Source organism: Dromaius novaehollandiae, chromosome 4 (assembly GCF_036370855.1).
Source record: "Dromaius novaehollandiae isolate bDroNov1 chromosome 4, bDroNov1.hap1, whole genome shotgun sequence".
Classification (NCBI taxonomy): Eukaryota; Metazoa; Chordata; class Aves; order Casuariiformes; family Dromaiidae; genus Dromaius; species Dromaius novaehollandiae.
The window spans coordinates 42,859,480-42,886,430 of NC_088101.1; the positions used below are offsets into that span (position 1 = coordinate 42,859,480).

Sequence of the window (26,951 nt, forward strand, 5' to 3'; positions counted from 1 at the left end):
TGTTTATTGTTTGTGAAAAATGCACTCATAAGCACAACAGCAAACGTGACTTACCAGGGCCTCAAGGGCCAGAAATCATACATTTAGGGTTTACTTTTTAGAAAGATTGTAGAAATACAGATTTTTATCACTAAGTTAATGCAGGTATCACTTAGTTAACACTGGTATTTAAATCTTCATAGTAAAATTATATGTAGTTCAGCATAATTTTTTTCAATCTTACCATTTGTTTCTTCAAAAGTTCTTTACATATATATGTGTGTTCTGATCGTATGTGCATACATATGTGTGTGGGAATGCACGTAGTGTGTTCAGTATGTACAGCTAGGAATCATAAACATGGGGAAGATGTGGTAGCAGGAACTTTTTAAAGGAGGAGCAATTTCTTCACGAACTCAGTTTTTGACTATGTTTAGAAATACAGAAACTAATCTAGAAATATTTCAGAATGCCTCGTGGATTTTTCTTGTGTATAGAGCAGGTATATCACAGCTTCTTGTTGCAGACTGTGTTGTTCCATTTAGTTCATCTTAAATGCAGCCGGTTTAATTACATTCTAACTATAAAGGAGTTCATGTTACCAAATCATTGGGTGTTCATGAAATATTTAAAACTTAATCTAAAAAAGCTTCCTTCCCTCCTGAAACTCAAGTACTGAAGAAGCTGAAATAGAATAGGCTATCCTGAATTTGCAAATGGAAATAAAATGAGAAAACTGTTTACACAATGTTTTTTACTCTTCGTTCTCCAAAGACTGTTCATGAAAAGTTCTAGATTGACTCTGGTAGCACAACAAGTCTAATTAATATAAAATAATTGCTTGTAAATAATGGAAAAATTAACTTGTATATTAGAGACTTAAACTTTTAAATTCTCTCATATTAGAGTACTATTCCTTGAAATTAATTAAACCACATAGAAAAATTTCACCCTGTGGACAAAAATAGAGGAATAAAAAAAAGGTGAAATGTCAAGGTATAGCTTTAGAAGAAAATTAGTTTACCTTAAGAAAATGTCCAAATATGTTTAAGAGGAGGAGACCATACTTTGACACAGGGCTGGCACACAACTGTGGCTTTTGCATTAACGAAAGCCATAGTTCAAGGTTTGTATAGAAGTTTAATTTTAAACTGTCATGACACAATGTAGGTCAGTGAAAAACACCACTTTGTCAATGAGATTTTCCACGCTTGTTCTCCAGGCAGAGGTTATTTTGCTTGGAAAATGGGACTGAAATATCTGAAATCTTGGTAGAGAGGGAAGACAGGCTCAGAGTTTCAAGGTATACAGGTTTGGCCTTGCTTCAGTGAGAAGGAAGACTTAATGCGTTCATCATTTTTGATGATAGACTATTTTCATGTTCCCAGAATCCTAAATACATGTAATTGGTATCCGGCTGATCTTATTTTTCATGGAAAGAGCTCAGTTACTTCTCTGACATCACCGCCTAGACTCTCACAGCTTGATTTGCTGGGACAACCTGGAAATGAGTGCAAGAATGTCTTGTGCAAGCTTTCACAAAATTAATGTGAATCCTTTTTATTTAGCACTGTAAAATCTTAATGTTGCACTAGTTCAGCAGGGAGTGAGGAATATGAGTTAAACCTACTGTTCTGTGAAAGATGGTTTGCAAAATCACCATTATGTTCATCATGGTGGGAATGGAGGGAGGAGAAGTGAAAAAATGTTGCATTTCCTAGATTACTTACTGTGACAAAATCGGCAGCATCAGTCAAGCGTGCTGGTCCCACACGCCTCATCTTTCGTATATCGGAGGAGTGTGAAGCAGTGCTAGAGATGTCTGTCTGAAGGTGGTGGTGTTGCCCTGTGGGTGATGATCCTTGATGCACAACAGTGATTGTTGTCTGCTGAACAGGGAGTAAATGTGTGCTCTGCCTGAAAGCGCTGGATTGTTGTAAAAACCGTCCTGCGTGTTTCTTATTTTAAAGTACTAAACTGAACTTCACATAGCTTAGCTTGTTGTGTTTGGCTGTGCCCTTAATGTTTTTAAGAGTCCTCCGCACTAGCTTTGTATTGCTTCCATTATCATTTTTTCTAATCTTAAACGTTAGAGAGCTGACTGTTTCTAAAAATGTCACTTCATGGATCTTGAAGCTACCACCTTGGGAAAAGTTTCACACATTGCATCATACATCTGCTTTCTTATGTGGAAAAATCATATTTAGTTCAAAGTCTCCCCAGTAGACTGGGGCCCTCTAAAATCTAATTTTCCTGTGTTATTGCTCCTTTCCCCTTATATGTGTTGCTTGTAGAAACGTCACTCAAGGTTATGTATTAAAAAAAAAAAAAAAGTGAGAAATTATAGTAGCTTTTAGAAAGTGTGCCTTGAGATGCATAGCTCTTTCATGACTGTAATGACATGAACTGCAGAATGCTCTGGAGTGAATTATGCACAGTCTACAAGGATGGATAAGCTAAATTTTTATTTTGATTATTCCACTGAAATAAAATCTACTAATAAAGGACATGTTTCACTGGAAGCTCAGTGACTCTTCATAGTGATCATGTAGCTAGTGCAGTCTTGATGTGTTTGACCTGTCCTGAATTAATAAAAAATATTGAAAGCAAGAAGTCATGAAGTCATCAAGCTTTTTTTCTTCTCATAAGCATGGCACAGCATAAGTACAACATGGGAAAGACAGGTGTAATGATGTAATCAGATGGCTATGCTGGATAAACTCTACAAATTGAGATGATATCAAACCTGAATATTTTGCATATTTATATTTATATTGTATTCTTTTTATATATATATATTTTGTGTGTGTGTGTGCATGAATGCGTTAAAAAAAAAAAAAAAGCCTCAGTAGTAACTCATTTTCTGCTGTAGTTGCTGATTGTGATTTTGTTCATCTTGCAGAATTACACATTGCATTGAGACTTGCTGCAGGTTTGTTTGTTTGCTTTTGTTAGGCACCTTTAGTTTTATTGCTTAATGAAACTAGACTTCTATTTTGCCCCCCTTTAATTATTCCTTTCCTTTTTATTTATATGTTTTGCAAAAGTCCTTTTTGAAGACCAATAAAGGAGCAGTGGATTTTTCACCTGATTGGAAATAGCATTTGGCCTCTTCATTGATGTGTTATGTTACAGTCCTTAATTAAACATCTACCTACTATTTTCTCTACAAGATTCATCTCGAGGTGGTCGCTCTGGTTTAATGAGCAACTGTTTGCTATTTTGCAATAGTTAAATTCATTGCTGAAATGGCCAGGTCATGTTATAGCATGCTATTCAAGTCCTACTCTTAAGACGAAAGCATTAGGTTTTTCTTCTGTGGCTTTTCATGGTGTTTGTAACTACAGTATTAATGTGTTTCACTGAAGTGGTGCAGGACTGCATTATCTTCACTTTACGGATAGCACTGCTGAAGCAAAGCTTTGACAAAAAGAGTAAGGACAGAATTTTGAGAACTTGAAATGCTTATTTTGCAGCCTAGCTAGGTCTAAGAAAATTTTCAAAGCACTGGTTCTGTAGTCCGAGTTTTCTGTGCATTGGCCCGGTTTAATCACCCATGGCGTAATGACCACCTGAAAGGTTGACTTTAAGTGATTTGCCTGGCATCATACCAGAGATCTGTGGCAGAGTCTGGATGGAATCCTGTTCTTCAGGACAGCATTTAACTGCGTATTTTCTTGAAAGCTTATGATTGGCAAAATTTGGGTCATTTCACATGAATGACAGGGAATGCATTAGTGACCCATAGAGATGGCAGTGAAGACATCTTTGGCACATAGGTGATGTCCTGCCATCTTTCCTGTTACTGCTTCAAAGCCTGGGGGTTGTAGAACTGGAAAAAGAAAGTCACCATATGTATATTTGTGTGCCTGCCTGATTGTGTGCCCAGTCTGTTTTTCTCTACCTTCTTCTTAAGAAATAGCTAAAATTTTTCAGGTCAGCATGGATACCTGCTGTAGAAAACATCATAGCTGGCATTTATTTAGAAGTTAGTTTAGAGTTTATAAGCTAGTAGAAGAATTCAGGCCTCATAATGAGAACTGGGGGAAAAAACCTGATCAGTGTTGCCAGTTCTATTTTACGTTCCAAAGTGGCCAAATCTAATGGTGGTATCAGAGTGCTTACAAAGTCATCACATTTATGATGGTGCACACTGAAATGCATCATTTACAGCCAGAATGCAGATGTGAACCTGAAAAAAAAAAGTCAGTTTCTTCTGATAAGCTCTTTGAGACCAGCCAGCTAATACTGTATACTGTCACTGAGCTGGAGACACCCCTGCCTGATCTTCAAGCATGCTGAAAATCCAGCTAAAACTCATGAGAGCTGTAGATGGCAACAATTAAAACACAACCCTCATCCCAAAAATGAACAAATAAAAAACCCCAAAGTCTTTAATGTTCTTGATCCTGCAACTTAATAAAGACAAAGTAATAATAGAAGCGCTAAAAAAGCAGTTTATAATGGAATGTGTTGTGTGGAGATAGTGTAGGTTAAAAGTATCAGGGAATTTACAGTATGTACTTAGAGTAACACAAAGTTCATTGTAACCAGCAGTAAGCATAGTCAGCTAAGGAAATCCTGTGCCTCAGTATCTCAAGTTCATTCTTCCATCTGCAACGTATTTGCACTCCCTCGCAGAATGCTCCATCAAGGGTTTTCAAACTGTGGTGTTGGTGCTTCTACTTGAACTATTTCTAGGTGTCATGCACAGTCTTTAAGTTTCACAGTTTAGCAAATAGACCCATAAAAATATTGCAGCAAGATGAAATAAATTAGATTTTTGGAAACTTCATTTTTAATCATTTAAGACAGGGATTCTCAAATAGTGATATGCAAGAAATGTGTAGCTTGTTAGAGGGTCAAAAACTGCTGTCAGTGATGTTGTTCTTGCAGTAATCATTGCTAATGCTGCTAATGGTGATGCTCCAGCACGCAAAAGTTAGGGGAAGAGAAGTGTCTCGTGTTCTGTACTCTACTGCTCTGATGACCTGAAGTTCATTGAAAATTATTTCTGTACTTGATAGACCTACAGATTGTCTGCAGAATCAATGAAATGACTATCTGTGCCAAAAGATAACTGCACATAATTTCCTAATTTGTGCATTAGGAAACTATGATTTCTGATTTGTCAACTGCAATTGGTAAACATTTAAACTATGTTCATATCATCAGCTCTGGGATAATGGATGCTGTTGATGCTGGAAACTCTTAAGTATAATTTTTTTTAGTCTATTTAAAGTTTAATTTTCTTCAACTATCTTATCTTAAGTGGTTCTTATTTCTTGGTGTGCTGTAGGCTTTAAAGTGGTACAAATTAGTTCTTAACAACATTCCTGATGTTTGAAAAGCTAAGCTAATTTTACTAAACCTTTCATGAATACACACTGGTCTGATTTTATCAGACTGAAATAAATACAAGATTGTTTAGGATCTCAGTGTTATTTTATTAGCGCTGGATGGTCATTTTAGTTTTTTGATCTCTTACTTGTAGCTGTTAATGTACAGCTAGACTGTTAATTCCTTTCGCTGACTGTCTTTGATGCATTCCTGCTGGTGCTTTCTAAATTTAGAATTATTATTTTAGAAGTAATGCTGCTTAAAACAAACAAACAAAAATGATAATGAGGTATTTCAAGATTTCTTGCATGCAAGGGTAGCGCCGAAGCAGCATTTCCAGTATTCTTTGTTACCAATGGAGCACAAGTACTACTGACTTCCAAGACACGACATGAGTAAGGTCAGTGTTAAGGATTTGAGGAAAATGAGAGATTAATGTCTCCTTGACCAAAGAATCTTGTACTGACAGATCTCATTTTCAATATTGTATTTGAAGGCTTCTGGTACCTACAGAGGAAGAAAAGCATGGGATGATCGATGCAGTCCTGCAGGTCTGCAGATTTTTTTAGGATTCTAAACTTTTTGTGCTTAAATTGTCAAGCTGGTTACAGAAACATAACCAATGCTTGTAAGCTGCCCTGGTAAGGGCTGGTTGGCCATTCTTCTAGTTTTGTTAGCATGCTGGTAGCCTCTTCTGCTGTTCATTTTGAGATGGTGTTGATTCAGCTGAGAGCCACAGGAGGAGTAAATTCTAACTGAAGGGGTTTGACTGGTGCTCAGTACTGTCAGTGCATTGTTTATAAAGTTGATGCTATGCCCAGGAGTTAGAATTTATAGGGAAGTTGTCAATTCTTCTTATTCAGTTTTTGTATGAGGACATGAAGAGGGTAGATGAAGGACAACAGATTGCAGTGCTTCTATTTGGGTGATACTGAAGGTAAATAGTCTTCCGTTAACATAGTAGCTGGCACAAATAGCGCTATTATTCAGTCCCTGATACAACTGAGACTTTGGGGTGTAGATGAACTGATGTCTGAATTTTGGCCTGGAGAAGATGTAGTGTCATGACTATTACGTTGAAATAACTGGAAGATAACGCTAAGATGAAATTTTGGGTAGGCAGCTGTGTGCAATTTGAGTTCATGGTGCTGGATTCAGTTACTGGACTAGTGTACCACGGCAGTATACAAGAATATGGGTCTAGCCTCTGGCCAGAAGGCTTCGTCTGTGGTTTCGGGTTCCTCTCACTGCGAGTGTGAAGCTTGCTATTGTGGACCAAACTTGCTCCCTTTGATTAACCTGATATTCTCTAACTTGATCTAAACCTTAAATCAGTCAAAATGCTAACAATACGGGCAATCTTTCTGCCTAAAGGATCTCCATCACAGTTGTTGGAACACAAAATCCTAGAACATTTAGTTCTGCTTCCATACAAAGTAGAAGAGGATTTTTCTAAATGGGAAGAAGTCTGCTACATCTAATTAGCTAGTCTAACTAGACTGGCTAGTTTTCTAGCCTTTCCTGAGTCCCATCTTGTAGGTAGTCAAAGCCGATGTCTCCTGTAATATGCCATTCCTACCAAAGCCTGTCTGAAACCCCTCAGAAAGATATCCAGTATTTTGATCTGTTTCAAAGTTTGGTAGTTCCTGTGCTTCACGGGCCCTGTGCTAAGACTGTGTGGATGGGGAGTGTGGGAGTGCCCCTCTTTAAAGTATCTTTCGAATTTTTCTTTATTCATTTTCTGTGTTTCAGCTTAGTCAGTAGATAAAAAGGCAACAGAAAGCTCTGAACTATTTGACAAAATACACCTTTAGTGTGAAGGTGCTTGAGACTCTCCCTCAGAAATACATGAAAGCTTCCATAGTCTTTGCTGCTTGTGATGGCAATGACAATCCAAATTCGCAGCCCAAGCAAGGGGAGAAGTAAGACTGATTTAACACCAGCCTTTTCTTTCAGCCCAAGCTTTTTGACTTGAGCAGCAATTGGTTTAAAGATAGAAAATGGAGAAAAGCAGGCTCAGGAGTTAGGATGCAAAAAAGTACAAAGTATTATGCTATACCTGCATTGAGCGTCTGTTAAAAAGTTTACGAAAGGGATGGCAATCATAAAATGTGGCTGTAGCTCTCCCACCGGTGGAAAGTTATTTCAGGTGTCCCGGTGGAGGTGTCTGAAGGAAGACGCTGCTGATGTTTCTGCTTGGTAGCACCAGTGCATGCTCCTTGCAGCGGCAGTGACCTGACCTCCAGAAGTTTATGGGCAGTCAGGAAGGGATCAAACTGTGAAACGAGATAATAAGCAGTGGTCATATTCCTCAATCTCTGATTTCGTTCACTCAGTCTATAAATATTGCCTCATTTTATCAGTCTAAAGTCCATCAGCTTGTTTTTTTACAAGCCTAGGCACTGTGCACTGGGTCATTTGGACACACTGACTGAGTAGGATTTATTAGTTTATAGCTTGACTCCAAACTGCGACTTTGCAAGCAAGAGAAACAGATTAAAGCTTTTAGAGCTCTTTCCCCCCCCCCCCTTTGCTCTGAAGAATGACTTTATACAGATGACATCATGCTGTTTTGTAGGTCTGCTCCCTTTGTGTATTTAGTCATGTTGGCTTGCTTTAAAGTTAAAAATAGGCTTTTACTGTTCTGAGCTGCTGTTACTCCTGCAGTGTCAAGAGCGCGCGAGCCACGTTGTGTCCTTAGGACCCCGTCAGCAGAAATGCTCCTCGATTCCTCTCAGCCGCGTGGCTGCTGACCTGCCGAATGCTGTGGGAATGTCGCACGACTGTCAGGGAGGTCTCCTGGGGCTGGCGGGGCGTCGCGAGGAGACACGGTGGTGCCTGAGAGGGAGGAGGAGGCTGCAGCGCTGGAACGCAGATTCAGTGCTGGGAGCTGGACGGATGGCTTGGAGGCAGGGTGGGGAGGCGTCGCACCTAGAAACGGGGCATGTATGGCTGCGTTTGAAATACTGGTCGTCGTTCAAAATTGTGGGAAATCTAAATCTACTTGTGGGAGTTGTTTTTTAGTTAACTATATCCTAGGGTTTGCAAAGCCATCATCACTGCTCTCATTTTAGTCCAACTACGCCTTTTGTGCTCTTCGTTTTCTTTTTTCTTGTGCATAAACAGCTAAAGGTAGTTAAGGTTATATTGTGCACCATGTGCCTCTGCTTCTTCCCTGATCAGGGTAGAACTTAACCTCTGAATCTTGATTTATTCTTGATAACTCTCTAGGAAAAAGATCTTCCAAATACTTGGCAAGCATTAGCTCTCTGCTATTCCAGATTGTTCAGGAAAAAGCTGAATGTCAGACTTAGATGTCTCTCCCCAGCCTGTTTCCATATTCAGTTTTGACCGACATCATCAATGGATTGGTTATTAGCTACATTTTTTGGTATTTAAATAAGAAGCAGCATATGCAAGCCTTTTCCTCCCCCTGCCGCATTGTCCTTGCTTTTAAGTGTGGTGGCATAAGGAGAAGGAAAATGAACAAATGTATGTATTTGGAAGCCTTTGCAAAGTGTCCTACTCGAATAATTAACTCTGTGTCTCAAACTGGTGTTCCACTCAATTTTTTATGCCAGCAGAGAAGGCTTGGACCAACTTTTAAAGCGAAGCTGTCCACAACTGTAAGAGCAGAGTGAAAAGCAAAGTAAAATGAAGAGGGTGTGTTAATTCCTGTTAGTAACTGTAAACGTCTGCTTGCTCTGCGTACCTCTCCTTGCCCATTGGTATACAACTTCTAAGAATATTTTCCATTGTCTGACTGCAGGGTTTTCTGTCCTGTTCAGTCTTGCTCAGTTCCAAGAATGTGTTTTTAGTCACGAGCATCTTTCTAGTTTTGTGAGGAGATGAGAGATTTCTTGTACTGCAGAGCAAAGGATTTCAGTTATTTCACCTAAGCAGAGAGTTTCCAGGGTCCCTGAATACAGCTGGTATTCCTAAACAGCTGAATAATAAGGCACACGGTAGTGTGCACGTCAGCAGTAGTGTAAAGAAAATCTAGTTATCTGCTGCTTTCCTGTTGAAGGAAGAGGCTGTTTAGACAGTTAAATGTCACTCCTCCACCTGCCACTTCCATTAGTGTTGTACATCACTATTCTCTCCGTGCTGATGGTACCCAGGGAAAAACAAATTTAGGAATGCCTGAGTTGGAGTAATAGGATTATTATTATTATTATTTTTTTAACTGGGGGTCCAGTGTTCCAGCTGGGATTTTGTATGTAGAGATAATGTGATTAATACAGGAGATGACTAAAAGGTCTACCGCTTTTACGGAAGGAAATAACCTTGTTAAACTCCTGCAGCAATATGGTGTTATAGCCAAGACCGTTTTAGTGCTGTCATAAATCAGTGGTTAAAATTGGACTCACAAATTTTCTGGTTATTGTAAGATGACCTACTGAAATAGCTGAGTACATACACACAGTCTGAGTCTCTGTGGTTTGTCTTCTGATAGATGGGAGGAGAACGGGGGATGAGTTTCACTGACTGTATTTGCAGAAATGGGCTTTTGGTGTTGGTCCTAGTATTTCTAGCTGATTTGTGTCTTTATTTTTCTGCAGCTTGGTAACCTCGGATTTGAAAAGTCTCTTTGTAGATAGACACCACTGAAATACTTCATGTTGTTAGCAGAATATATAAGTTGCTGCATGGAGATATATATATTATCTATATACAGTAGACTGTTAACCTAAGGAAGGACTATAGGGACTGATTTAAACTGTGTGTGCACACCTGCACAGACGCAAATAAATACATTTCTGGAAACCACATCTGAATGTCAGCATTTTAAGCAGAATAACACAGTGCTTCAGTTGAAGGCATCTTGCTCTTAAGCAGTCTGGTGTTAGTGGGTACTGTAGAGGGCCTTTTTGTTTTGCTTTGTCTTTGAAGAAGGTTGGGAAACTAATATCTTGTGAATATGTTGTGAACTTTTGGAAAAATTAGATGATAGAAGAGATGGGCTAACTGAACTTAGCACTTGATTTTACAGTTTTGAACAACTGATGTTTTGAAACAACTTGCAGAGCTTTTCTTTCTTGCAAAAATTCAATGGAAATACTGTTAAGGTAAAAGATGCTTCTGCAGTGATTTGCATAAACAGGTTTAAAAGTCTCTGAAAGTTGTTAATGCACTGCTTTGGAAAAAGTCTCCAGAATTTAGGGAACTTCTTTGCACTTACCTGTAGTCCTTTTAATGAAGAGAAGAAAAATGGTCCTTTATTTTTCCTTTCCTATGATGACAGTTTGCACAAGGAAAGTAGGTATTTGGTCCAAACCAGTAAATATTCGTAGCAGTTTAAAGAAGTTGGCTCTTTGGTCTGTGAGGTAAGATAGAAACTCTAGGGGTTTTAGGAATACATGATAGCCCATACAGTTCTAAAAGTTTGTGTCAGGGTGAAAAATGTGTTTGGCTACCATTTGAGGGAAAACGCAAATAAAATAATACAGTAAGCAAAACTGGGGCTATTACAGTAACGTTCACTTCCATTATGTTGCTGTGGCGTGGGTACTGTTATGACTTAAAAACTTAATAATAATAATAATAATAAAGCTGTTTGACTAGGAGGTATGTTAGTACAGCATTAAAAGAAATCATAGACAAGGTAAAATAATACCATTTTAAGATTTTGCAGCATTAGCAATGTATAAAGGGAAGTGCTTGTCACTTAAATATTTTGCGTGAATCTTGTTGTTGTGCTATTTTTACATTATCCAGCAAAATAACAAGACATTCTTTTAGGATATATTTCTTCATAATGCAAATATAAAACTTTGTTTTTACTTTCACTGTAAATCAGTCTCAGAAGTACTTTCTCCAAACTTTAAGATATTTTTTAATATCCCTTTTAAAAAAGAATGGTGTTGACCTCATTTTGAAGTGATTTGCCTGTTCTTTTTACACCAGATTCTTAATTTTGTACCCAATCGTTGTTTTGAAATGCTGTGTATTATGTAGTTAGGAACCTCACCAATACTACAGCAAAACAACTCATATGATGATTAAGGTAATACACATTTTTGCTTTATATTAAAGAATGCTGCCATCAGAATATTTTTAAGAACAAGGTTGAGCAGGTGCTTTGCTATTGACTTGAGCATGAAGATATGCATCTTGCAGTATTGCAATTCAGGCTTTTTGTTTAATGGACTAAACAAAACTACAGAAATCAATAGTCTAGTGCAAGCACATAGAAAACAGCAGTAGTCAGTACATGATTTCTTATTTGGATCTGGTCATTAGTGAAGAATTATACATGTCTCTCTCCTATCATTTTAGTTACTAAACAGCAAAATTATTATATTAGAAAAAAAATCTCATGAACTACACCTTGAGGCTGTAAATTAAAGATGATATTTTAGTTAAAACTCCAAAGATGGCATTTATATGACCGCAGACATAAGATTAAAAAAAAAAAAGCGAATTGCTTGTAAGTAGTTGTCATGCCTTCACTTTTAAATTTTCATCAGATTTCTTCTAAATAATTTGATATTTTGTAGAGAGAAGATGAAATGTACAAATGGAAACCTCCAGTTTTTCCATCTGTGCATGGAAACTACCTATGTATCTCTCTAGCTCTTAAAATATTTTCTGTGCAAGTGTACAGAATACATACATCTTTCCTAAGAAGCTGTCAGGAATAAACTCTAAAACTATGTTAATCATCTTGATTTTTATATTTTTCCTCCTCTGGTTAGCCTGTGTTTCTGCAGGATAAATACAAGAACCAAGCTGGCATCTCCTTTTTCTGCTCGAAGGAATGACATGGTTCTGGGAGGGATTTTCTGGGGCACTGCTGTTGCGGGCACTGTGTTGTACAGCGCCTTCATGACTTTAGCTGCAGTTCAGAAGCTTTTGCTGCCCCTGCTGAGTGTGTTTTTGAGAAGCTCCGCAGCTGCATAGGTAGCAACCTTCTTTCAGCTTCCCGTTCGTTAGTCTGGCACCTCTTTTTCCTCCTTGCTGTTTCTAGATAGTGGTCTGCTCTTTCAGTTCAGGCTAAACAAGGCACGCTCTTCTTGCACTTTCTCAAATACTGTTTTCTTTCTTGTTCTGATAATCCTCATAGTTCTTCTCTGAATCGCGTTAAGTGTATGGCTTTAGGCCCATCTTTGTTGCAAACATATAGCTAGAAATTTGTGCTGCGCTTCCAAATGCGGTCTCTTACGGGGCCCTGCATTATAGCCCCAAACTTCTGCATCTCTGGGTGGTGCCTGCTGTGATTTCACGTGGTTCCTTTTCTGCTGCATCACCTTAACACTTCAGTCACCTTCCAATCAGCTAGTACTTTGAAAACCTTTTCCTAGTAATTTCTGACAGTTAAGCTCCTGGGTTGCTATAATGCTTTTTTTAGTTGTCTGAAAGTGCATGATCTTGCATCTTCTGATACTGCGTAGTATTTCTTATTCCAAGCTGAAGGTCATCCTACTCTCGCAGAACAATATCCTGCTCGTCCTTTGTACAGGCAGTGTCCCATTGGTGGTGTTAATCAGCAAGTTTTGTCAGCGTGTGTGTGATGTGTCTCCATCTGTATCAGGCTTTTTGTTTTTGCTCCACTTGGGAAGAGGAGACTTCTGAGATTTTTCCTGCCTTTGTCATTTTTCATAAACCATCTTTAAAAAATACCACTCATGTAGCCCTTCGTTTAATTTTTCTTTATTTGAGGATAAGAAATTAAATCTAATTTATTCTGATTTGCTTTACCATTATAAGGAGGTTTTTGTGCAGTAGTTCAGTAGTAAAGTGCAGTAGTTCTGGTTAAACAGCTGCAGTTCAAAACTGAGATGTCCCAGGTGGCCTTGAAAAACGGAGCAGGTTTGGATTGTTGACTCGAGTGCTGTGAGCGAGCAATGAAGCGCTTGGAGTATAAAAGGAAAATGCAGTGCATGGTGTAGGAGCGCTCTGCCGATGGAAGTTTCAACAGCTGGAACTGAAACATACCATAGGTCTTTAACCACTTAAAATGTGTCCAGGTTAGGTGTTTTTACATTTAGGCTAGACACTTATTTGTAGCAGTTTTCAATCCAGAATAAAGCATTAAGGGTGGGAAAAAAAATGTGGCCCCAAGTGCCATCAGTTTCATTTCTGCTGTTGTAATCGCTCTTTAGTATGCCCATGTACACTCGTTTGAATGCTGCATGAGAAACCTCAAACCAGTCTGCAAAGGTGTATTTGAGAGTCTGCTCCTTTATTTAAAATATTTTGCAGTATTTAAGACATGCTGTTAGAAAATGTTTGAATTATCATTTCCTGCAACCATAAGCGCACCTAAAGTGCTCTTGAACTTTTTTGCCTTTACATCCTTAGTCATAAATCCTTAGTCTGATTTCCTGGGGAAGCAAAGTTTGTTACCATGTTCTCCATTCCTTCCTATCACACGTTACTTGTACCAGGCCGAGGAGTTCAAAATTTAACCTTGCAGGTCCCTCAGGATCCTGAGAGTAGGCCATGCAGTTCCTAGCCGAGCAGCAGGCTCATTAAACACCAGAACAGCCGCAAGACAAAATATTTAGAAATATCCAGCTGCGCAGAAAAAATCAGTTGGAACTTGCATCGTCTTAATGCCAAAGTCACTCACCGGCGAGGAATCTGTGCGAAGGCAGTCTTCAGTTTTGCCTTCCATAGCTACCACTTTTACATGATAAGGAACCGTGAAGAAGTTTGGTGGCCGGGCTCGCTACCCGGCTAGAGCAGGTGGTCGCTCCGAGAGGTAGCCCTGTCCCCTTTCGGCACCGCTTGCAGAGTTCCCAGCAATGGAGCAACCTGCTCGTGAGTTCCTGAAAATAGGCTCTGCGTTGTCACGTGCCCAGCATTCGCGGTGTTGCTGGACCGTGAGCTACGCTCGCTGGGGTTTGGAAATTATCCAGACCATTTCGCTTGGTGGTCACGTGCGCAGTTCCCGGCAAGCTCGATTTTACCTGCAGAGCAGCACTCCGTCCATTGGAGCAACGTTTTCTGTCACTCTAGAAGGACAAAAAGTAGCAGGCAAGGCAGAGAATTACAAGCACTGCTTTTTATAACGAGTTTTCCACTCTCCTACTTTCAAGATATGTCAGAAGCAGATTGAAACTCCTCGGAACCGTCTTTCTCTCAGACTAAATTGAAATGGTAGTTGAGGGACTATCTTTAGTGGTCTAGGTTGTCGTTACGTAGATTGCCACCAGATGTATTCCCTTCCCAGTTTTATTCAGTGTTTTAGGAAATTGTTGGTTTGTATGCACATATGGGCTGAACACAGCGTAGTCCGCTAAGGATCCGGAGTATGAAATGCCTGGTGAAACAGTGGGGTACTTCCAAGGGTTGTGTGATATGTCATTGTAAATATGCAGACCTAATACACTAAAGAAGAGATTACACTTTCTATAGGTTGAACAGTTTTTTCAGAGTCAGTAAGGATGGGGTCTGATCTCAATTTTAGACCAAAAAAAAAAAAAAAAGACCAACATAAAATATCAGATACTCTTACTGAAAAAACAGATGGGAGACCTGAAAATCCTACCTACTGCTTTCTGCAAGTGGTCACATACCTGCAGTGTTTGAGAAAATTTTAGCAGATAGAACAAAAATCTTGTAGTGATTAAACTAAAGATACAGATGGCTTTTCTCTGAAGGGGTGTAGAGCTGTTAGTTCATAAAGATTTAAAAAAAAAAGAATTAAATCCCTGCAGTGTTTGAGCAATAGTGTTCTCTGCAAAATCTACCTATCCCTTAAAAACAGCACCATTTTGTTATTAGCGCTGGGTAAGGTAACATGACTTACATGTCTTCTCTCAGGAAATCAGTTCCTGGAAAATTGTGAGGGATGACAGTACTGTTTTCCCATACAATTGAGCAACTTTCTATCAAGCTGTCTGGTCTTAAATATATGTCCACAGTCAAAACTGTTCTAGAATAGACCGTTTATTTTGATCTCTAGGTATCATAGGAGCAGAGTTACTGTAACTTCAAAACCAGCACAGATTTATATCCTATGTGGCCAGATGAAAAAGTCGCCCTGTGTTTTAGGAGATACTTTCCGAATGCGAGCAATTTCTAAATAAAGGTATTCTGATGTTACCAAATTGTTGCTGTTTGTACTAAATACATTATAATGGTTTGTATTCAGAATTTCACAAACATGAACCTCAGTTTAGTCCTCAGTTAAATTTGATTTAGGTTGATGAATGCGTTGTGCATTCTTTTTCTTTTGTACTCTTGCTTCACAGTCATTATAAAAAACCTGTATGATACCTTTTTTTCCTGGTTTTTTATGGCATTTATGAGTTGTTGCCAATAAATTGACATTCGTATTTGCTGAAGGAATAACATTTATGCCAGATCTACAGGTATAAAATGCGACATTGAGTCTGTGACAGAAATGCTGTCAAAGGAAGAAGCAAATACTGGGGGGGTCTGGTTCCAGCTTGGGGCAGGTAGATGAGTTAAATGGGGCTGGGGGTGTCGGTGATGCGCTTGGTACTGCTCCTCCGAGAAACGCTGCCCCGGGAGCTCTGCTCCCCTTCCCCAGGTGCCCACTTAGGCTTCACCACCTTGGTCCCTGCACAGAGGTCGATAATCTTTCAAGCAAAGGATAATTATGTTCAGTGCATTAAATGCTCGCAGGGATTAGCTGCTGAGAGCTATGAGATGTACAGCAAGCGGTAGTCATTGTGTGTTTGGTGTCAGGGAAACAAAACGAAGTTCATTTTCTCTCCCTCCCTCCCTCAGGTCACATTTCATTAGTTTCAGCATCTGAACAGTTTTATGGAGGGAGCACCTACAGCAAAGTATCAGTGCAGGAAAATAGGAAGAGCCTGCCTGAAAACCTCCTTGTAATGTTTCTTTTAATTTCTGTCAGAGATGTTCTGCTGTGAACTCAGTATGTAGACAAGAATCGGCTCACCAGCAGTAGTACACAGGATATTTTCAGAACCTGGGTTACATCTTGTGTTATCCTCTCAAGTCATTTTAAGAACATTTTTTAAGATAGGTCTTTATGAACTTGGAGCCACTGTTTCATGTAAAGATGTCTGATTAAGAAAATATTTAGATTCAAAATATGACGTATATTTTGTATACATTTGTATAAAATGAATCATATATGCAAAATACATAATTCAAAAGCCAGAGGGTTTCATTTCACGTCTTAAGCACTTAGCTCTTCTGTCAGTGAAGTTTTCAGAGGAAATATGTACATGCTTCTTGCAACTTTTTCCATCCCACCCCTATGCACAAGGAAATCATGCTTCCATGGGAATTGCATCCTAATTGGAATTGTGTATAGTTTAAACTTATCTTAAATTTAACTCTACAGTGGACATGTCAGCCTGCATCATGTCTGTAGACAAAATCAATAGAAATTACTTTATTATTCTGTAATTACTTATATTGACTGCTGCATTTTAAATCACTGAACTGTAAAAATAATGTTCTCCTTAGTGTCTCTCATGGTTAGTGAAAGAATTATGTTCACAGAGCAAGTTGAAGAGTACTCACCATTATTACAGATATTTCTTCCTTTTGTCAGGATACTTCATTAAATGTCATAAATCATAAAGCATTAAAATAGAAAGGATTTACAAGCTTTTAATATAAAAATAAACATTTACACAAAATAGATGAATAAAATGTTACTGAATTGATAGAATACTGAAGAATACTGTTTTGTAATATAGACTATGCCATTGCAAGAAAATTAAAAGTTAAATTTTATATCTGATTTTCAGTGGGAAAAAAATGAGAAAGTCAAAGATATAGTCCTTCATTTATTGGCTACTGTTGGTTTCTCTTTCATAAAAGATGCAGAATACCAAAAAGACTGTATTTTAACTTATTTAGATTTTTGGCACAGAGTGTATCTTATATAAAAGATTTAAAGTGACATTAAAATATTTTATATTATGTTCTTTTCTTACTAAAGAGATACTAGAGAATAGTCATAGAATAAATGAAGCTGAAGAATTAGTGCTTGCTTGTTTCTGATATTTAATTTCAGAAAGGGGAAAAACAGTCTATAAAGTTGCTGTTCTGGGTTGTCTCTCATGGCTGGCCTGTCTCAGTGGCACTGAAGTACCTATAGGATCAATCACCAGGGATTGCTTAAGAGAGTGTTACGCATCATTCTCTTAAATTCCATATTTCAGCTGACGGACTTCAGTTGCTTTGCAGATTTTTATAAATCTTTCCTACAGTGCTGAACAGCCTTCAGCAAAAGACCTTGTTTATGAAATGTTTAATAATGTGTCTGCTCTGACATGAGTGGTATATTGGAGCTCTTTAATCAGAATTCCTCTGATATTCTATTAAATTATATTCTCAGATTGTGTGTGTCTTTCTTGTAACAGCATTTATGCTTGTTTTCACGTATAAAAAGTTTCTTTTTAAAAACAGAGAGAGCTAACCTTTTCGTTATATATCTGAAGACTTTCACATCTTGTCTAGTAAATATTTTGAAAATATATTTGTTTCTGAAAAATGCTCTATTAGTAACATGAGCCCAATCCTTTCCTGAGTTGAAGTGACATGTAATGCAATGGAGCTCAAGCGTTTGCCTAAGAGGCTAAGAAAGAGAAGCCCAGCATAAACCCAGAAGCAGCATGTATTCAGGGCCTTTTGTTATGCAGAAAGGCACGCTGTAGAGGAGGTGAAAATCATGATGTTCCTAAAATAGGGGAGACATATTCAGAGCAAAGTAATTGTTAGCTTTGCACACATGTGAGTGATGACTCACTTCGAGGGTGGAAGTAATAAAATGCTGCTTTGAGAAGACTGATGATATGTTCTAAAATACTGTAGATTTGAAAATGGAGATAACCCTCTGTCCTTAAGACAGTTTCACGTAATTGTTTGGTTTTGTTTGTTTAATTGTTTTAAGGAGCAAAACTCTTGGAGTTCTCAGACATGCTGTTTTTCCTCAGTTGTGTGTGTGTGTGTGTATGTATGTGCACGTATGTGTGAATACACACATGCACACACATGTATAATATATGTATATGTGTGTGTGTATAAACTCTTTAAGTGTATATGCATGCACACATTAAGAACTATATGCAAGAGTATAAAATACTGTTTTGAATTCTGTCAAATTAAGATTAGATTAAACATTTTATTAGTTCATGTTTTGGATTAAAAATTTGGATTAAAATTTTGTTATATTAAACTTAACGGAATCTCTGCATATAGAGCCTAAATGTTTCTTGCAGTTAGCAGTTATCTGGTTCTTTTAATGACTCTTAATTATTTAATATCATGTACATGTTATATATTTTGAAAATACATTCGCTTAAGAATGAATCGTGCATATATTTTTCTGAATTACCTGCCTTGTTTTTATTCCATCTGCCAGTTCATTCTGATGCTCTGACCACAAGTGTTCAGTAATGCAGTTGAGAAATGCAGTTGTGGCTTCAGCAAATCTGTAGTTTAGTGTTTGGTATTGTCACAGAAAATAAGTGCTTCTTGTGTAAAAGTTGCTTTTTTTTCCCCATATTTCTTTGAATGACTCCTTAAAAGTAGCCATCGCCAAATGAAAATACAAAACAAGAAAATAGTGACTTGATTCTGATGCTATTTGTGGTGTCTTCAGTGCTCTGGAGCTGCTGTTAGTGAGGGAAACACTATGTCCTTAGATTTCCTGATGTTGTCACGTGATCTGGAGGACAAAGCTTGTGTTATAGATAGACTGTGCTCACTTTCAAATGCTACAAGAAAACCTTTATTTTTCCTGTGATACTAAATACTAAAGTCAGTGCTAAACTGTTGAAGGATAGCTGAATGCAAATACTGAGTGCTAAAAACTTCATGATAAACATATTTAGCATCACAACAAGTATACCTGTAACGGTGAAGTTAACTACTCTCTATTTTTCCAAAGCGGAGATTGATGTTCCTTGCTGTTTTTTGCACTGAAAGCAATAGCATAGTTTCCTAGTGCTGTTTTCCAATCCTGTTCTCCTTTCCACTGCAAATAAGAGATGGGATGCAGCTTTTGGGCTGGCTGCTGGCACTACTCAGGTTGTAGCAAGTTCCTTGAAAGCTGCTTCTCAGGCCTGCCCTGAATGCCGCCACCGAACACCGCCTGTCCCGTGACCTCCAAGAGCGTGGGGAGATCTTCATCTGTCACTGTGATCGCTGCTTTGCTTTTCTCTTTTGCCCTTTGTGTGCAATATTAAACATTTTAAATGGCAGCAGTGACTAAGTTACCAATGTATGTATTCATCACTCTCTTTAGATTGAGCTCACAATGTAAACGTTTAAGTGATTTCGTTTTTTATTAATGCTTACACGATTTCTCACCTTACTTAGTTTGGAGGTGAGGCGGCTGCAGCGGAGGCCCCTGTAGGGCACGTAGCATAGCCATGCGCTATTCTGGAGGGATGTAAGCATGTGTTTTCTGCTTGCGAATATTCCTATTTGATTAGGATCAAAGTGACTGGTGAGGTTGCCCTGAGTACAGTGCCTGCTTCTGATCTGCTGTCACCACTTGGCAAGTCCGTCCAGTGCAGCATGGCTTTGACTTTAGGAACTGCTCCGAAACTGGGAATCACCAAACGTTCAGTAGGCTGTTGGCCATCCGGGCGTTGGGAAGGCTTACTTCGGTTGCAGCGCGTCTTATCAGTTATTGTGGGGTCTCCTGCCTTTTCCTGCTGCCTGCATAGTAACATAACTGAAACACTGGTGCTTCCTTTAAAACACTTCTAAGTGGAGCTATGTATTAAACATGGCTTGATTTAATTTTTTATCAGACTGACTGGCTTTGCTTTGATGTAAGGTTCTTAAGAATTGTTGTTGCGTTGGTGAAATAAATGTAACTGGTACTGACATATTTGAAAGACATGAAAAAGTAACATGTTTGGCTGGGCTCCAACTGAGTTGACATGCATTTCCCTCTGGAGTCGGTATTTGTTAGTGATTGTTTGAAATAGTTACTACTTCATAAAATGTAAATTATATAATCTTTTTTGTGAGTTTTCTTTAGATGTGTGGATCTTATGAGATTTGTGCATGTATGTTAAAATAATATGTAGGTTTTCCACTTGGAAATAAACCCAGACTACTTTAATCCTAGGAGGCTGCTGTACTTCAAGAGTAGACGACGTATTCATTGTTGTGTAGGAAAATAGTGGTGATTCGCTTCCCGTGCATTCTGCCTAGGGAATGTACATTTATTTGCAGAATGGTTTGAATCACAATCAAAAATGGATGTAATGGCCTGAACATCAGTAAATAATCTTAAGTTTCGTGCTGATTCAAATCAACAGATGAAAAAGGGAAGCAGCAGAGCCAACAGATATTATAAGTGATACACTGTCTTTTACTATGTTTTCTCTATAAACAATAGTGGTGAACATAATTAGATTTTTTTCTGGAGGCATCATTCAAGGCTGTATATATTAGAGTATTGCCCATTTGATGTTGATTAGTATATGAAAATCAAATGTAGCTCTGGGCTGGCAGAAGCCTGTTAGAGCTGTTAATGTCTGCTTCCTGGCTTTAGTGCCTCTTTCAGGTAAAATAGCAAGAAGGAGAATTTTTTAAGCTCGAGGCACTTTTGCTATTACTGCTGCCATCATGTTGTCATAAGGAAGAAATCCTTCTCAGGTGTATTGGAACAGGAATGGGCAGTCAGCCTAAATAAGGCTGGGTTTGCAGTGTGTCTGCTTCCACCACAGATCCTGAAGCCCAGGTTCATACCAGGCCTGTTCCTTGTATGCATGCCTAAACGCAGACCTACATAAGGGAAAAAGCAATAAAATCACTCAGCATCTTTAGCTGTACGAGGTCATCGTTTTCTGAAACACGTTCTCTCTCGTGACTCTCGGATGACTTTTCTCCTAACCTTTCCTACGGATGAAACTATTACACGTGAAAGCCGGAAGAGTTCTTTCTTCCACTTCTGTCCGATGCGAATGCTGGTAGTGCCAAGGTGGCGTTAGCTGCTGGCGTGGCTGGCTGTACTGCGTGGGACGTTTTTGTTACAAAAGCACCTCAGTAGAGAGCATCTACCCTGTGTGACCTGAAACAGCGACAAAAAATTAGTAATCAGAATTCTTTTTATAATTGAAATGTTTATTGCATACCCAAATTAATATGTTAACGTACTTTTATTGACTAGCAATAAGATGAAAGCTTTTTGGGAGGATGAGTGAGAATGGCTGAATTTTCCCCTGAAATGTGTTTTAAATATTTCTTCAAACTTTCAGTATTTTCCTTTATGAAAGTTAATTTTCTACAGTCCAGTGTTTACAGTTCTTGTGAATTTTCATGGGAGCTGTGTGCATAAAGCAATGGTAAACTACGTATCACAACTCTCAGTGATGGCCAAGTGTAGTGTCTTGTTTCATTTTTCAGCAGCACGTGTGAGCAGACTCCTTTCAGGATGGTGGCTCTTTGCAGCCGTGTCAGGTTTCCTAGGCTTCCTCTTTGCCATCACGTTATTTGGCTCGAAGTATAGCAGATAGTTGAGCGCCTTGGAATTTACTTGTCTGTGAGGTACTTTATGAACTTAAAAAGCAAAGGAGTTAGCCAGGTACAGAGCAATGTGGTGTGGGGTGTTTTTGTTTTGTTTTGACGTTGAAACTAGTATAAGATTTGTGTGTTGTTTAATTCCATCTAAACCCTATAGCAAGGTACTAAAGAGTTTTGGCGTTAGGGCTGTTGTTTAATTGTGTTTTGCCCTCAGCTACAGTTTTTTGCATCTCTTGTTATACTTGCCGCACTTGGTGATATTTCACTGACCTCTGAATTAAAAAACCCTGTGAGTCTCAAGCTTGTAAGCTGCACTCTCAATCCCCACTGGTTTACTTAATACAGTTGGTGCTGGCAGGGAGTAAAGTGTGACATGAATGATTTAAATTCCTTTTGCTGTATATCTACCTCAGATTGTAATGATGCTTTTTCTGCTCCATCTATAGCTTCCTGCAGATTTCACAAAGCTGCACCTTACTGACAGTCTCCACCCACAGGTGACCCACGTTTCATCGAGTCACTCAGGATGTAGCATCACTAGTGATTCGGGAAGCAGCAGCCTTTCTGATATCTACCAGGTAAGACTGGCATGGATGTCCGTGGGAGAAGCAGGTGCCAACGGTTTTGACGTTAACACCAAAGGCCCATGCGATTGCGTGTTGTCCGCTTTCACCTGCCGAGAAAAATCGGTAGATTTCAAAAAATTATTTTTGCTTGAGTGGTCATAGTTTGAGGGTTTTATCCACTACTTGCTAGATGTGATGTTCAAAAACGCAGTGTAATCTGCAATGCAATGACGTGACACGCGTTCCCCTTGCTTGTCAGGATCCGCCTCAGAAACGCGGGGGTGTGGGATTTGCCCCTCCTTCAGTATAGCACTTCGTGAAGTCTGCTTGTATTTTATGGTTTTGAGAGGGGAAGGGTTCCTAGGTTTCATCGTGGAGAGGCGGTGTGGCCTCGAGGTAAGGCACTCTGTTCCTGACTGCAGCATTTCACCTCAGTTTTCTGTGTCTGAATTGCCATATGCAAAGTGGGAGCAGAGGTGTGCTGCTATTCTGAGAAGGCTTTGAGATCTGTTGATGAAAAGTGCCTGTGAGCTGGACATTATTATCGAAAGCTTGATCAGAATTTTAAAACTATGAAGATTTAATAAGATTTAGGACCTTGTTATGTGAGGGATTATTGTTCTTCCTGATGCCTTATTTTACGATTTTTAGATGGCTTCCAGAACTGGAGCACACTCTGTTAGGGAGGAAGATGCGTGCAGTGAGCAGCCTGTGCGGGCCTGACTCGAGGGGCAAATTCCAGTTTCTCCACCTTGTAAAGATTCAGCGCTAGCATTTGGGTAGTGCTGCTTCTCCTGGACACCTGGGAAAGATGGGGAGGTTGAACTGGTGGCACATTTTAAATTCATACTTCTGGGGGACTTCTTTGGTTGAAGCAGTTTGAGTTTTGAGAGACTTGCTGCGAAACTGATCCAAAGGGTCCCGAGAGCCCTTGGGTGTGTGTGTTTACAATCTAACGATAAATTGGGGGAAAATAATAAAAAAAAACCCTGAAATAATAAAAAGAAAAGAGAAAATCTAGATTCTCCTCTTGATATTAGCAGTTCCTGCAGCTTCAAAGACAAGGATTTATCCCTGTGATAGAGAAATAGAGTAATTTCTTATTCTTAAAAAAAAAATAAAAAAAACCTTTTAATTAAAACATTGTTACATCAAAAAGATCTTTAAAAACTTAACATTACCAGTTCTCCATGAAGTCCTGTTTACCAGAGGAGGAATGATGTTTATGTTTTGGATGCTTTTTAAAATGTTAGAAAGGCAGTGTAAGTAAATGTGGCCATTTAAATAATGGGAAAAGCATCATCTCTACAAATACATACGGTTTCAGTTGTTGTGAGAATTGATATGGTATGTTCCAGGATGCACATTGGGTTTTTTTGGCTGTCCTTCGTAGACTCAATTAACTCGAATAATTGCAATACATAGTTGTAGCATGTAGTCTGCTTTAGGTGAATAAACTTGTAGGCTTTTCTGTGGGAGAAGGTAGGTTAAAAACAGTTTCAGTTCAATTTAAAAAGTAGTTGCAATAATGCAAAGGTTTACTTTGGAGGAAAAAAAAAAGCCATAGTAACCGAACATTTTAAGCATAGTGTATGTCAATCAATTATATTTGTCAGAATTTCTTCTGAAGAGAAGATTGCTTTGAGACAGGATTTAGGTTTATACTGTGAGAGTGAAGATGTTAAATCAGCTTTTTTATTTAAATCTATAGATTTTCATATCTTTCATTCCAAAGATTTTACACTTTAACATAAAAATTAGAAGTCCCTCTAGGGACCCAGTTGTAGGTGGTATTTAGATAGATTATAGTCATATAGCTACTTTCTAGTTGAAGTGAAGGAAAATTCTCACAAAGAGTTTTCAGCAAGACTTTTATAACTGTGAAAAGGATCACTGAATTTTGGGAGTGAGGAGAGGTACTTCTATAGAAACTGCAGAAGGATATTTCTGTGTGTAGTCACATATTTAGTGTAAGACTTCCATAGGAGCTCTTGTTTGCAATAATGGAGTCAACAGGATGGGTGGTGTTTTGAGAGAGTTACTAATTTTGTGAGGTATTTACATAGGAACCATACATTTTTCTTGTTTTACATTGTACTTTAAATCTATTTTTAAGGCATACTTGAAAATATTAATTGAGGCACTTTGTCATTCTTGGTCATCTTAAGAAAAATATTATCTGATTTCTTCAACTACTCTGCAGTTAATTCCTTATCAAAGATGTCTTGGCACAGATATATTCAGATGTATGTAATTGTGTAATATGTCAGAATAATTACTAAAATAACTCCTGTGTGTACAGACATTAAGAAATGTGAGCAAGTAATTTGGAATGTAACCCTATGTTTTATGTTAATACTTACACTTTAAGATATATTTATTAAAAAATAAAATTGAATTGATGAGTTCAGGTGTGGAGATGATAAACTTAAGATTCTTTAGCTTAAATTCTTAGCTTTGCCATATTGAGTGTTGTCTGTCTTAATGATTTTGCATATTGTGGCAAATCATTAGCTTCTTACCTCAGTTCCAGTCATAAAGGAATGTCAGGTAGGCATGTTCGTTAGGTTAGGTTATAGAAATGCAAAAAAACCCCAAACAAAATAAAACTGCAGAAATTTGAATTCTCTAGAGTCAAGACAAAAATGAAATAAATTGTAGAAGTTACCTTTTGAAACTGAGACATTGGATCAGTCACCCTCTCCCAATTATTTGCCTTTTAATTCTCTCCCAAGTTTTTATTTAGAAACAATAAACCAAAAGCAAGTCATCTACCTATTCACTTTTGTACTTTTATTTTAATAGGTCTTAGACAAAACTTAGTATTGTTGTTCTTCTGATTTTTATGTTCTGTACATAATGGCATTTTTTCTTTTCAATGGAACGGACTTCTGTTCATTATGTGTAAGTCGAAAGGAATGATTTTGAAAGGTTGCCATCTTATCTTTCAACCGAGAAATAAAATAAAATGTTTTCCTCTCTGAAATTATACCATTAATTAGATCTTTACTGTTGAAATCTGAGCTAATGATAGGTTTTGCTTTACAGTAAGTTTTATTTCAGTAGCCTTAAGAGCAGCTGTTTGCAGTGAAAATACATTCCTGGCCTTTTTAGATTTTTTTTGAATAAATCATGAAGCTGAACCTTCAGATGCTTTCAGCACTGAGCTGAGAATACTTCCTTTTAAATATTAATGCTGTAACTAAATTTGTTTGTCAAACGTTGCACATGAAAGAATTTCTTTTAGGATAAGAATTACTTGTCAAAATGAAATATATAATCCTTTCTTTTTACCCCACCCAAGTCTGAAAAAATATTTGAGGTGCCTGTCAGCAAGGACTTTAAACGTTATGACTTTTATTTTAGGAAACGAGTCCGTGAAGTGACAAACTCTGTAGTGTGCCTGGAGAGGAAGGGGATGCTGGGTGTTAGTAGATCGTATGTGCGATCCTGCGTGCCAAGAACAATAATCCTGTGCTTCTCTCATGCGTGGACGTGGCAAAGAAAAGCCTTCACTGCTGCTTCCCGTGCTTAGGAAATGCTTCCTCCATACCTGTCTCTATATTACCTGATCCAGGTCTACCTGGATACCTGTCGCTTATATTACCAGATGATGCTCCCAGTTTGGCAGTGGGGAGGTTTAAGCCTGTGAGCGTGGCTTATTCCTCCTCCTTTTGGGACGGTGGTGTGTTGCTGTAGCCCTTGCCTCTGCCAGCCCTCCCTCGCCTGGTGCTGCCGCCGCCCGGCGTGGCTTCCTGCGGGCCCCGTGCCCGCTGCCCTCTGCTCCAGACGGTCCCAGCGGCAAAGGAAAGCGGTGACATCCTTTCTGTGACCCTCCCAGGATGCACGTATTGCTGGGAAGCTTTCAAGGCGTCAGCTTGTTTTCTTACAAGTCTGATGATGTAACTCTGAGAAGAAATTGCCACCTTCCAGCAATTCTTTCTGAAAGAACCCAGACCTTGCAGATCGGAGAATTCGTGCAGCCTGCCTCATAGCAAGTCTTTTACTGCACTGTGCAAAATAAAAATATTTTTTTTAAGCATGAGTCAGTCTTTTTTGGTTTATCAGTGCAGTCTGCAGTGCAAGGCACTGGGCAGCTGGGCAGGGCACTAAGGCATCTGAAGTGGCTCAGATAGGTCTTACTGAACTCCCCACAGTTTTGGCTAAGTACTGTGCAGTACTGATCGTTTATGACTGGTTACACGCGTGATATCAGTGAACGCTGTTCCATTTTGGAGAAGTTGGCAATAGGGGAGAACAGTGTTCCTGGGGTGTGTTGTTTGGATTATTAAATTATTCCATCCCTAGAGAGGAACACCACTAAAACCGACTCCTGAGACAGATATGGGCTGCTATGCTGTAAATTTTAGAATAGATTACGAAAGAATAAATATCAAGAGAGAGCAGGGAAAATTTTAAACTGAACGGGTTTCAGGGTGTTTCACGGCCACTTGCATTCTTGTCAGTGGTATGTGAAAAAATAGATTTACTGCCTTGAATTTTTGTATGATTTGTGTGTATTAGTTATACTTGGTTGTTTTATATATTGTAACTAATTATATCTTATATATATATCTTGAAATATTATAATAGTTATGTGGATTGAATTTCATAGCAATTTGA

General features: G+C 38.5%; 1 protein-coding gene across 12 annotated transcripts in view; it reads left to right on the top strand.

The window, feature by feature from the left end:
• Window positions 1–26,951, top strand: part of RAPGEF2 (Rap guanine nucleotide exchange factor 2) — a 190,978-nt gene that overhangs the window by 120,512 nt on the left and 43,515 nt on the right. For 10 of the 12 annotated variants that reach the window (XM_064510904.1, XM_064510913.1, XM_064510905.1 and 7 more), the window contains one exon: window positions 22,209–22,340. The exons of 1 other annotated variant lie outside the window; for it this stretch is intronic. In XM_064510904.1, the coding sequence (XP_064366974.1) occupies window positions 22,209–22,340 (132 nt within the window). The remainder of the gene's footprint in view (window positions 1–22,208; window positions 22,341–26,951) is intronic. One more of the 12 variants, XM_064510906.1, reaches the window with a different exon arrangement.